At 40.9% G+C, this 12,385-nt stretch overlaps 1 protein-coding gene across 6 annotated transcripts in view; it reads right to left on the reverse strand.

Moving 5' to 3' along the window:
- HSD17B12 (hydroxysteroid 17-beta dehydrogenase 12) overlaps positions 1–12,385 on the reverse strand; it is a 278,867-nt gene that overhangs the window by 161,934 nt on the left and 104,548 nt on the right. Inside the window, exon 1 of one of the 6 annotated variants that reach the window (XM_045371685.2) lies at positions 6,571–6,820. The exons of the other annotated variants lie outside the window; for them this stretch is intronic. Within the exon in view, the coding sequence (XP_045227620.2) occupies positions 6,571–6,730 (160 nt within the window). The 5' untranslated portion in view covers positions 6,731–6,820. Of the gene's footprint in view, positions 1–6,570; positions 6,821–12,385 lie in introns of those variants that run through there. 6 annotated transcript variants of the gene reach the window in all.

The raw sequence follows: 12,385 nt of genomic DNA on the forward strand, positions 1-12,385 counted from the left end.
AAATAAAGGATGCATTATTTTTAAAATATACATTTAACTTATCCTTATCTACAAATAGCTTTTAATGGCACTGAAACTGATCTATTCAAATCCATTTACCCATGCATTCTAAACTTATAAATTTTGTTATCTAAGTCTTCTGACAAATTTTTTTTGAAACTGAAAGATATAAATTATCCTCAATTCAACCAACCAAAACCAACAACAACAACAAAAAATTAGTTTGAAAGCTCAACACTCTCAGTTGCAAGTAGCAATGGTAATCTCAGTTATCTGACAATGTCGTCACCCAGGTATCAACTCTTTCTTACTAAACCTTATCCTGGCAATTAGCTCAGGTAATCAGAGCACAATGTTACTAACGCTAATAAAACTATTCATAACAAGTTATCAAGCACTTATGTACTATCTGTTTTGCAGAGAATAAGTATTCTCATTTACACTTCACAATAAGCCTATGAAATCTATAGGGAAGCTAGAATTCAAGTCCAGGTTTGGGTCTCCAAGTTCAGGTTTGACCTCTAAATAGGAAAGTTAGTGTTGCACAGAAAGAAAGAACAGAAAAAAAACCCAAAACAAACAAACAAAACAAACAGGGTGGAGCAATGGGGGCTGGTGGGGAGGGGAGTGAGGGAAGAAGATATTCAGGGAGTGTAGACTCAGGATCCGTAATCCCAGGAAACCTCCCTCTTTGGTTTTTCCTCCAAATCAGATAAAGATATGCTTTTAGGTCTAATCTTTCAGTTGCATCTGTTTCCTCTTATGTAGACTCCAGCACTAGTACTTGAAAGTTGCCCTGCTAACTCTAATCTGCAGAACTTGTTCCATTTAGGCACACGTACTCCCTTTTGGGAGCCAAAGGGCAGAATGAACAAATATTCAAAAACATTTATGACTAAGTTTGTTTCTCTGCCTTCTCTCACCTTCCCTGCCTCTGTGAAAAATATAACCCATGTAATGACTACTGCGATCAACATCCGCTCGCCAGTAAGAATAGGTATCTATACCCTAGAAGTAGAATGTCAACAGCAAGCATATGACCTTTACCAAGCTGGGCCTCCAGGGAGTCACTAAATCCATTCAAGAATGCCAGAGTGATAAACAGAAAATAGCATTCGAAGTCAAATCCTGCCATTCTGATGACTGTCAAACCCTTTGCTTTGTTAAGTACCTTAGTAACTTTCCAGTATTTTCTCATACCACAACAAGATTCATGGTTGCAAATCTGAAGAAAATCCCAAGCTACTTGATCCTAAAATGTGCCAACTATTTTGCAATCCTTCCCGAAAAATCAAGAATGTGCAAATTTGAAATTGTGCCTGCTTTTTGTCTGAGATTGTTCTTAAAAATAAAACAAAAATTTAAATTTTAAAAATGGAAAGTGTGTCTTCAATCAAAAAGATTTTTTTGTTTTGTTTTGGTTTTTGGTTTTTTTGTTTATTTGTTTTTTGAGACGGAGTCTCGCTCTGTCACCCAGGCTAGAGTGCAGTGGCGCGATCTCAGCTAACTGAAAACTCCACCTCCCGGGTTCCCGCCATTCTCCTGCCTCAGCCTCCTGAGTAGCTGGGACTACAGGCGCCCGCCACCAGGTCCGCCTAATTTTTTTTTTTTTTTTTTTTGTATTTTTAGTAGAGACGGGGTTTCACCATGTTAGGCAGGATTGTCTCGATCTCTTGACGTCGTGATCCACCCGCCTCGGCCTCCCAAAGTGCTGGGATTACAGGCAAGAGCCACCGCGCCCGGCCAATCAAAAAGCTTTTAATAAAGTTTGTAGGTATAAAGAAATCTACTCCCAAGTACGCATCCAGTCTGTAGGCCCATCACCAACGTACGGTGTATGAATGTTGCAGAACGGATGACTTGGTTTCAAATCCTGACTCGGCAATTTAATAGCTATGAAACCATAGACAATGAAAGCAATTTACTTAACCCCCTGATTCTTCCTCTGTCCACTGGGGACAATGGAGCACAGCTCAAAGAGGTTAAAAATAATCTCAAGTTCCTGGCACATTTCAAGCACCCATTCAATAAATGATAGTTATTAATAATTCTTCTGGGTTGTCAATTTAAGTAACTAACATTTCATATATAATTCTTCAAATTATGTGATATCACAAACTCTTGTTAAAGAAAGACACCTACTATTAACAAGCTCTAGTTACACAAGTATTCTTCAGTCATTTGAGGTTAACCCTGTGCAGTTAACCAATGTGAAAACAGAAATTGTGATTACACCTGTGATTTTGAGAATTCTTTGATTCTCGAGCATGGCTAAGCAAAGCATGTTTTGATGAATGGTTTTTCCAGAGGAGAACTGCACCATTCCTGCCATTTTTAAGTCCTCACTATCTACTGAATTAGGAGAACTTTGGAATACTACAAAGCCAAATGAGTTCCATCAGCAACCAGAAGCTACAACATCTTAGGGATTTGCTAATGTAAATATCCAGAGGGCAAAACAAAGGGTTGAAGACTTTTTGTGAAATCTAACCTTACTCCACAAAACAGAATATTATTCAGCAATACAAACAAAATGAAGTACAGATTTCATAGATGAAACTTGAAAACATTATGCAAAAATCAAAGAAGCCACTCACCAAAAAAAAAAATGCCTACTGCATGACTCCATTTATATGAAATATCCAGAACAGGCAAATCTACATAGGCAGAAAGTAGATTGGTGGTTGACTAGGGCTGGAGCGGGTGGGGGTCAGGGAGTGAAGGGTCTAATGGGTACAGCGTTTCTTTTAAGGAAGATGAAGATGTTCTGAAATTGGATTTGATGATGGTTGCACAACCCTGTGAGCATAAAAACCTTGAATTGTACACTTTAAATGGGCAAATTGTATGGTATATTAATTATATCTCACTAAAGTTGTTTTAAAAAATCTAACTCACTAACTGATTAGTGGATCCTTTACTCTTCACTGCGTGGAACAATATCCTCTTCATTAAAAACTAAAAATAAGTGCTCAGAGTGCTGTCTTATGTTTAAAGTTACAAAATATCTTGACATTGGAAGTCTACTTACCTTGCCTTTGCATCTGTCATCTCCACTTTACTTCAATAGCAATCATTTGAGATGAACTCTCCAGTAATGGAAACTACTCAAATACATGCAAAATGTATTTATGCTCAAACCACATTTTACAGATTACATTTTTTATTGCTCTATAGCAGTGACTGTTCTTTCCTTTATTTAATACAAACTGACCACCTTTGTTATCAATCTCCTTTTGATTACTTGCTTCACTGACCTTCAAACAACTGAAACTTCACATTCACAGGATCTCCTTTTGTTCTCCTAAGAAATACAGGAAGTATTCAGGTAACAATGACAGAAAAAGAAGTCTTACCTACTAAATTGGCTAAACCCACCTGCTAGGGGTGTAGGGAACACCGGGGATTCACCTGAGTGGGAATGCTTCTGGCGAGAACTAGGAAAAAGAGATGGCCCAGCTCTTGACCAGGAGATGGAGATAAATTAGAGTCTGGGCCAAATAATGGACAGTCTTCAAAGTCTAACAACACTAAGGAACCCGTTACCTAGAATATTTTTACTGATTGTGAAGCATGCATGTATTTCAAGTTTTTTCAAAGTTTTTGTTCTTAAGTTTAGAAGAGACAATTTGTGAGAAAAGACAAAGTGAGAATCCACGCTTTCTGCCCCTCAGATCCTAAAATCTGAGGCAGACAGATTAAACATACTCATATGAAGATGCATGAAGAGACTAACAATAACAAGAATAAAAATATACTATCAATTCAACATATGCTAATATAAAATACTTAAAATATATAAGTGGTTATAAAGAGGAAAATATTAAATATTAGTACTAGAAAGTAGATTCAAAGGCTGCATAAGAACAGAGACTCGAGATTAAGATAGTAATTTTGTAGGAAAAAACTTACTAGTACTATTTATATACAACAATTCTAAAATCATAACTTTGGTAGAACAATATTTTTAATCACAACTCCAATTATTTAAGTGTCATCTCTGCTAGTTTGTTTTTCAAATTATTTCAGTTCACCTCTCTAACTCATATGAAGAACCTGTTTAAGATGAGCTGCTCTTAATTTTGTTTTTGAAGAGTTCCAGAATTTGAAGATAAAGGAAGTATTTTCTTTTAAGATCACTTCTTCTGCTTAAGCACTTAAAAAAAAAATTCAAACAACCCAGGGTAAATTGAACCTGTCAGCATTTCACTTCAATTATGATACTATGATCCTCTGCTGTTCCAGTGTTCCAGTTCAAATTTCATATCTAAATCTTATACAAATACTTCCCTTAATTTATCAATTATCCTTCCTCTGGGGCCAAATCTTTTCAACACAAATGTTACTTCTGATGCTACATCACTTGCCTTTTACTATAGACTCATATGTAGATGACGTGGACTTATTTGAATAATCAATCAATATGGTCAATTTTAAACAGGAAAAAAAAAAAAAAATCCAGGCATGGTGGCTTACACCTATAATCCCAGCACTTTGGGAGGCTGAAGCAGGAGGATCACTTGATCTCAGGTGTTCAAGACCAGCCTCTGAAACACAGTAAGGCCTTGTCTCTACTAAAAACCAAAAAAAAATTTAGCTTGTATGGTGATATACACCTATAGTCCCAGTTACTCAGGAGGCTGACGTGGGAGGATCACTTGAACCCAAGAGTTCGAGGCTGCAGTTGGCTATGATCACACCACCATACCACTGCCCTCCAGCCTGGGTGACAAAGCGAGACCCTGTCTCAAAAAAAAAAAAAAAGAAAAAGAAAAGAAAACAACAAGTTGTTAACATTAGTCTTTGCTTACCAATTACAAATTTTATCTTGACAAAATTCCCTAAGGCATAACTGTCTTGTGTAACTACAGCAAAAGTCCTCAAACAGATTTCCCAAAACGGACAATGAAGAATGTGGGCAAGTCAATTGGGAAATCATAATCTTAATTTTTATCACCAAGTTGAAAACTTCACTTTCTTTTTTTTTTTGAGATGGAGCCTTGCTCTGTCTCCCAGGCTGGAATGCAGTGGTGCAATCTCAGCTCGCTGCAATCTCCGCCTCCCAGGTTCAAGGGAGTCTCCTGCCTCAGCCTCCTGAGTAGCTGGGACAACAGGCGCGCACCACCACGTCCGGCTAATTTTTGTGTTTTTAGTAGAGACAGGGTTTCACCATGTTGACCAGGCTGGTCTCAAACTCCTGACCTCGTGATCCACTCGCCTCGGCCTCCCAAAATGCTGGGATTACAGGCGTGAGCCATCGCACCCAGCTGAACACTTTCTTTCTCAGAGAAAGAGGTGATTGTGAAACACTATTATAATGTTGCTCCACATCGTGCAAAGATTTCACATACATATCCACTGCTAAGATGTTTTCTCTTAATGTTAACATAAGCCCCAAAGGTTAACATATGTCTTTCCTACTAAGTTGTTTAAATGTTTCTGAATAAACAAAGAACATGGAGTAACATTATTAGTGTATCTTACCTGAGCCCAGTCTGCAGGCAATGCCTAACTGCCCCAAAATTCAATAAAATGCTTAGGAAGTGCACATTCGATCATAAAACATCAAAATAAATAATCATCTCAGGGAACGACCACAAGCATACCATAAGTAATCACTTGGTTTAAAGGGAAGAAAGTCCAAAAGAGACGAAAATAAAGCAAAGAAGGAAACAAAATAGGATGAAAAAGAAAAAAAAGCGGGGGGGGGGGGGGGCAAAAAACTTCCTTGCAGATAATTTTCCCTATTTCTTCAGTCTGACCTTCGTCATCCATTTTAAAAATCCTCCGACTACAAGTTCCAAGTATTTAGTTCACTCTTTATGGGTATACTCTTTCCCACAAACGTCCTTGTGCAAAACAAACAAACAAACAAAAAATCTGATTTTAACATGATGAGTTATCATTTTACAGAAGCAATAGTTCTTGCTACTCGTTAGGACTCCAGAACAGTTTAGCGAGAATTCCTTTTAATTTGGGGCTTTGTAAATTGCATGAAATAGGCCGAATCCTGATGCGATTACTATCTTAATCGTAACTGGGGAGGTACGATTCCGCCGTGCAAAAAGCCTTCTGAAATTCTGTGTCCCTACACCCCGTCTTCTGTCCTCAGCCCAAACATGTTAACAGAATGCTCTGCATCCTTAGCACAGGGCCAATATTCAAACCAAGCGAAAAACTTTATTTTAAAAACACTTACAAGGGGCGAACCAAGGAGGACAGCGTGTAACTGAGGAGGCAGCAGGGCGACTGACTGGCTCCATGAACCCCGAATGGCTTAAAGGACACAAGCCCCAGGGACTTGAGGCAGTTTTCTCCTACACCCCAAGCTGCGCTTTAGATTCCCAGGATTGAGCGAGCAGTGTATCTCGTACTTTAAAACTCTGCAAGTAGTCTAAGCAAGCAGAAGACAGCCAAGGGAGCCAGGAGGGGCCCGAGGGACGCAGGAGCCTGAGAGAGAAGAGAGCTGGGGAGGGGAAGGCCAGGAGCAGAGCCCGGAACTGGTCATCACGGGCCAGGCCTGGTCCCGGCCGCCGCAGGAGCGAAGACGCGGCGCTGCATCCGACTCACCTGCCCATTCTCCGAGCCCCGGGCCGACCCCCGCCTCATTCCCCACTCCCCAGACCCGGAGGGCCGTGAAGAGCGAGTACGAAATGCGCAGGGCTAAGTAGGCCACGGTGCCCGCGCCCACCCAGTACAGGAAACCGGCGGCGGGGAGAGCGCTCTCCATGGCTTTCCACTAGGCCTCACTACCTTCGTGAATGAAAAAAGCGAATGAATGAATCCAGGAGGGGGCGCCGGCCGTGACGGTGAGGATGACACTAATAGGCGCTGCTCCGACACTACTTTGGGCCTAAACCCCGCCCGCGGGACCATATCCGTGTCGCTATTGGTGATCTGTCTTTCCCTCTGCGCGTAGTGCGTCAGCAATTGGCTGACTCTAGTTCCACTGCCCCGCCCACACTCCCCCGTCACCACGCCCCCCAGGGTTCCGCCTGCTAGCGCCCTGTCTCACCCCACCGAGGCGCCCCGGTCTCTCATTGGCTGCAGCCATACTCGCGACTGGGGAAGAATGTGCTCGGATTGGCCAGTCAGATCAAGGCTGGTTTGAGCTCAGGTTCGAAGAGGAAATGGGATCAGAGAACCCGCTAGTGAATGGAAAGATTGTAGTAAGAAGTGGGCTTGTGGGCAGGGCGCGGTGGCTAACACCTGTAATCTCAGCACTTTGGGAGGCCGAAGCGGGCGAATCCCTTGAGCTTAGGAGTTCGAGACTAGCCTGGCCAACATCCGAACCCCGTCTCTACTAAAAATACAAAAATTAGCTGGGTGTGGTGGCGCGCGCCTGTAATCCCAGCTACTTGGGAGGCTGAGGCAGGAGAATCACTTGAACCTGGGAGGCGGAGGTTGCAGTGAGCCGAGATCGCGCCACTGCACTCCAGCCTGAGAGAAAGGGTGAGATTCCATCTCAAAACAAAAAAAAACAAAAGAAGAAAAGAAAAGAAATGGCTGTGGAGTCACGGTTTTATTTTCAACTCTTTATTAAATAAATATATATTTTACATATATGATATAGTTATATAATAAATATATCATTGTTAAGCGTGCTGTCATTGTTTCCATAAACTTTTCCAGATAAAGGCTTGCAGTCTTCTGTGTCTGTGCCTTCCTCGCTGCAGGCATTAGCTCGGGTTACACTCACTCACAGAGGACCCTCTAAATGCCAGACCTCCCTCCCAGCCGAGCAGTAAACATCACTTAGTTCCCAACAATTTGGAGTCCAAGGCAAATAACCTGATGGAGTCTAATAACTCTAATAACTGTTACACGATGGCATCAGAGCTGTACGATGAATGAAAAATATAGGAACACAGCTTGCTGAACAATTAGTTTTGGAAGGAGATTATATCTTTTAATTTGTCTTCAAAGGAGGATAGAAAATTTTATTTTCTTTTTTAAATTTCCCTTTTTTGGTTGGGGGGCGGGGGAGTGGTATTTCCAAGGGGCACAGAAGTGTGAAGTCCAGATAGAGGCACGGGAACTACGTTAGCAAACTTCCAGAGGAGAAAGACCACAAGGTAAGTTTAAAAAATTGTGTAAAACAATAAAGTGCTTCACACTTACTCTCTACCTTTCTTCAAGAGGTTTTATTCCCTTCTCTGGCGTGGATTTGGGCTCACAAAAGTACCTAAAATTTGTTCTTAGCCAATGGGGGCTGCTGATTCAAGACTTAAGAGTGTTTTTTGTAAAGCAGGAACTTAAGGATAATAATTCTAAGGGTAACAGTTCAACATATCTTGCAGCTAACTTTATAGTTTAATAAGATTCCATTTGAGCCTTATTTCTTGCTGCCCAACCCCCCCTTCTCCATTCTCTTATCAGATTAATTAAGTCTAACCCTAAGGCTGTAAATGTAAACCATAAATTACCCTCCAGAATTCAGCCATGTGAGTTGAGCTGACATCATATTTTATTTTAATTGAATTTGGTACCTTTGGCTGGGGCCACCTCTTCAGTTCAGCTAAAAGCCCACCACTCTTCTCCCTCAACTTCTCCCTCTTCCCCAAATCTTTGCCTACAGTGTAGCTATATCCCCAAATTTATATATCCCAGCTCATCATTGTTCACCAACAAAGCGCCCTCTAGATATTCAGTCCCATTCTCCTTAGAATAGGCTGGAAGGGGGAGAAGACAGTTATTATAAACTAACAATACATAATTTTTTGTTCCATATGTCTGTCTGTCTGTGGCCCCCACTAGAATCTGTGATTACAGGGGACACTATGCTGTGAATCCACAGGACCTAAAACAGTACCTGGTACCTAGGGGACCCCAACAAATATCTAAGAAACAGAAGTGAAGATTCATTCATTCAACAAATATTGTTGTGCCCTAATTACATGCCAGTCCACTGAGCTAGGTACTAGGTATAAAATAGTGAGCAAATGGGCAATTCTCAGTCCTAACCTTACTCTACCATTCAACAGGGAGTGACCAGTTTTCCTCTCAGTGTCCTTTGCTGGCCCCTTCTCTTACTGGCCTCTAAATTACACAATGCCCTCAGGCTCAGACCCCAGCTCTCTTCTCTAATATATGATTTTATCCAGTCCCTTGGTTTTAAATATCAACTGTAAGCTGATTACTTCTAAATGTCTCTGTCCAGGCTCAACTTCTGCTTAGAGGTCCAGACTTCTATACGGTGTATATATATATCCACCCGCCTATTCGCATCTCTACTCGGATATAAAATAGACATTTCAAACTTAACATGTTTAGAACTCTGCGCTCAACACATGCGCACACACACACACACACACACCCTCTTCCTCTTTTCGTTCCTATTTCTGTTAATGATACCGTCATTTACTCCCTTTCTAAGGCCCAAGACTTTGGGATGAACGTTGATTCTTTTCTTTTTTTTTTTTCACTTTTTCTTTTCTTTTTTTTTTCACTCTTTCCGCCCAGGCTGGAGTGCAATGGTACAATCTCAGCTGACTGCAACCTCCGCCTCCCGGGTTCAAGTGATTCTCCTTCCTCAGCCTCCCAATTAGCTGGGGTTACAGGTGCCCGCCATTACACCCAACTAATTTTTGTATTTTTACAAAATTTTTGTATTTTTACAAATTCTACATCTGTAAAATGAGAACAATACTACTTAAGCATTTAGCAGTGATTAGCAGATAGACATGAAGTGTTCAGTGAGGTAGGTACTACTCTTATTCCCATTTTACAAATGAGGAAACAGAGGCTTGAAGCAAGTAAGTGGAAGAATTGGAATTTGAACCAAAAAGGCATGACTATGAAATCATATCTCCAGAACTAGCTCAGAGAAAGCAACATCTAAAAAATGGCTAAGGACTGGGCGCCGTGGCTCATGCCTATAATCCCAGCACTTTGGGTGGATCCCTTGAGCTCAGGAGTTCGAAACCAGCCTGGGCAATATAGCAAAACTATAATATGGCAATCTAGCGAAACTTTTCTACAAAAAATACAAACAAACAAAACTAGCTGGGCTTGGTGGTGCACACCTGTAGTCCTAGCTACTTGGGAGGCTAGGCAGGATAATTGCTTGAGTCTGGGAGGCAGAGGATGTAGTGAGCTGAGATTGCGCCATTGAACTCCAGCCTGGGTAACAAAGTGAGACCCTGTCTCAAAAAAAAAAAAAGAAAGAAAGAAAAGAGAAAGACTAAAGGAGAGTAGAAGAGTCTCTAGAAATATTTTGCTGTTGTCCAAATAAAATACTCAGACACAATCACATTAGATTTCAGCTTCATTTATTAACAAATTTAGAGTTTAGAATGGTATTTAATATAAAAAAGCAACAATATTGTATCATATTAGTATACAAACATTCCCATTTAGTTGAAAATTTATTTTTAATATTTCTGTAAATTGAGTTTCAGATCAGAGTTTCCTGATGAAATCAGGAGTAGTTCTACAGAATGAAAGAACACTTTATAATCAGGGAATTTCATAGAAGTGAGGAATTATTAAGCATACCATATTGTTTAATCCTTTGGGACACAGCTGAATCCTTCACTTGGCTGTATAATAAAACCTTTTAACAGTTCTGTCTTCCCACTCATCTTCATTTAAACATTGTTCAAAATATTGAATTTTAACTTGCCTTTAAATTCAGTTGTCCAACCCTGGGTTAAAAAGAAAAAGTGGTGTGATGAATAAACCAATTTAAAAGAAACTGAGTCTTCAGCATTAGAAATTGGGAGGTTTCCCAAAAGTTAATATGTAATTCGTTTAACAAGCAATATTACCATAAGAAAGGAAGATTAACATTTATTGGCCAGGGTGCAGTGACTCACGCCTGTAATCCCAGCACTTTGGGAGGCCCAGGCATGCGGATCACCTAAGGTCAGGAGTTCATGACCAGCCTGGCCAACATGGTGAAACCCCATCTCTACTAAAAACACAAAAATGAGCCGGGTGTGGTGGTGGGTGCCTGTAATCCCAGCTACTCAGGAGACTGAGGCTCGCTTGCACCCAGGAGGTGGAGGTTGCAGTGAGCCGAGATCGCACCACTGCACTCCAGCCTGGGCAACACAGTGAGACTCTGTCTTAAAAAAACAAACAAACAAAAAACAAACAAAAACACTTATTACGCTTTAATATTGCAATATCAACTTCAAAGTCACTTCACATACATTACCCCATTCAAACATCACAATAACACCCCCGTTTTTCCAACAGGGAAATTAACTCTTTAAGTTAACCTTCTTGCATAAGGACTACTTTAGTGCAGCAGGCCTGTTTCTAGAACCAAGATGTCTGCACTAAAAATGAAGAGCTCGGCCAGGCGCGGTGGCTCACGCCTGTAATCCCAGCACTTTGGGAGGCCGAGGCGGGCACATCACGAGGTCAGGAGATCGAGACCATCCTGGCTAACATGGTGAAACCCCGTCTCTACTAAAAAAACAAAAAATTAGCCAGGCCTGGAGGCGGGGGCCTGTAGTCCCAGCTACTCGGGAGGCTGAGGCAGGAGAATGTCGTGAATCCGGGAGGCGGAGCTTGCAGTGAGCCGAGATTGCGCCACTGCACTCCAGCCTGGGCGACAGAGCGAGACACCGTCTAAAAAAAAAAGTAAAGAAAAGAAAAAGAAAAAAGAAGGGCTCTTTCTACTCTGCCACCTATTTAGACTCGCATTCATAGTCCTCTGTAAACGTATTTCCCAAATAAAACTGAAATCAGTCATTCTGAAACAAGTGATTACAAAATATAGTTTTAACATTTTACCTCTTTTTTAGTTGCAAAAGCACACAGATTTATATGAAATGAAAAAGCATCCCACCCCATTTTCTATTCCCACTAACAGTTGGAAATTTGTACAGTATTCTTCCATTTCTTTTTCTTTTCATTTCCATTTCTAAGTATGAAGCTATATAATATACACAACATAAACATATATACTTTTCAGAAGTAATAGCTGTGATTATGCAAAAATAATTCAACAACTTGCTTTCTCCACTCAATAATATATGATTAAAAATATCAAAGTGAAATCTTGACATATCAATATTGCACATTAACTAGTTTTCTTTATCGCATCAGCAGATCTAACAATCGTTCCATCAATCTTACTCAGAATACTTTTACTTAAAGAAAGGAATTAGTGCCATGGTAAACAAACCAGTTTAAAACCATGTGAAAGGGGCCGAGCGTGGTGGCTCATGCCTGTAATCCTAGCACTCCGGGAGGCCAAAGTTGGCGGACTACCTGAGGTCGAGAGTTCAAGACCAGCCTGGCCAACATGGTGAAACCCTGTCTCTACTAAAAATACAAAAATTAGCTGGGCGTGGTGGCCTGTAATCCCAGCCTGTATTACATACCTGTAATCTCAGCTACTCGGGAGACAGAGGCTGGAGAATCACTTGAA

The sequence above is a fragment of the Macaca fascicularis genome, chromosome 14 (assembly GCF_037993035.2).
Source record: "Macaca fascicularis isolate 582-1 chromosome 14, T2T-MFA8v1.1".
Lineage (NCBI taxonomy): Eukaryota > Metazoa > Chordata > Mammalia > Primates > Cercopithecidae > Macaca > Macaca fascicularis.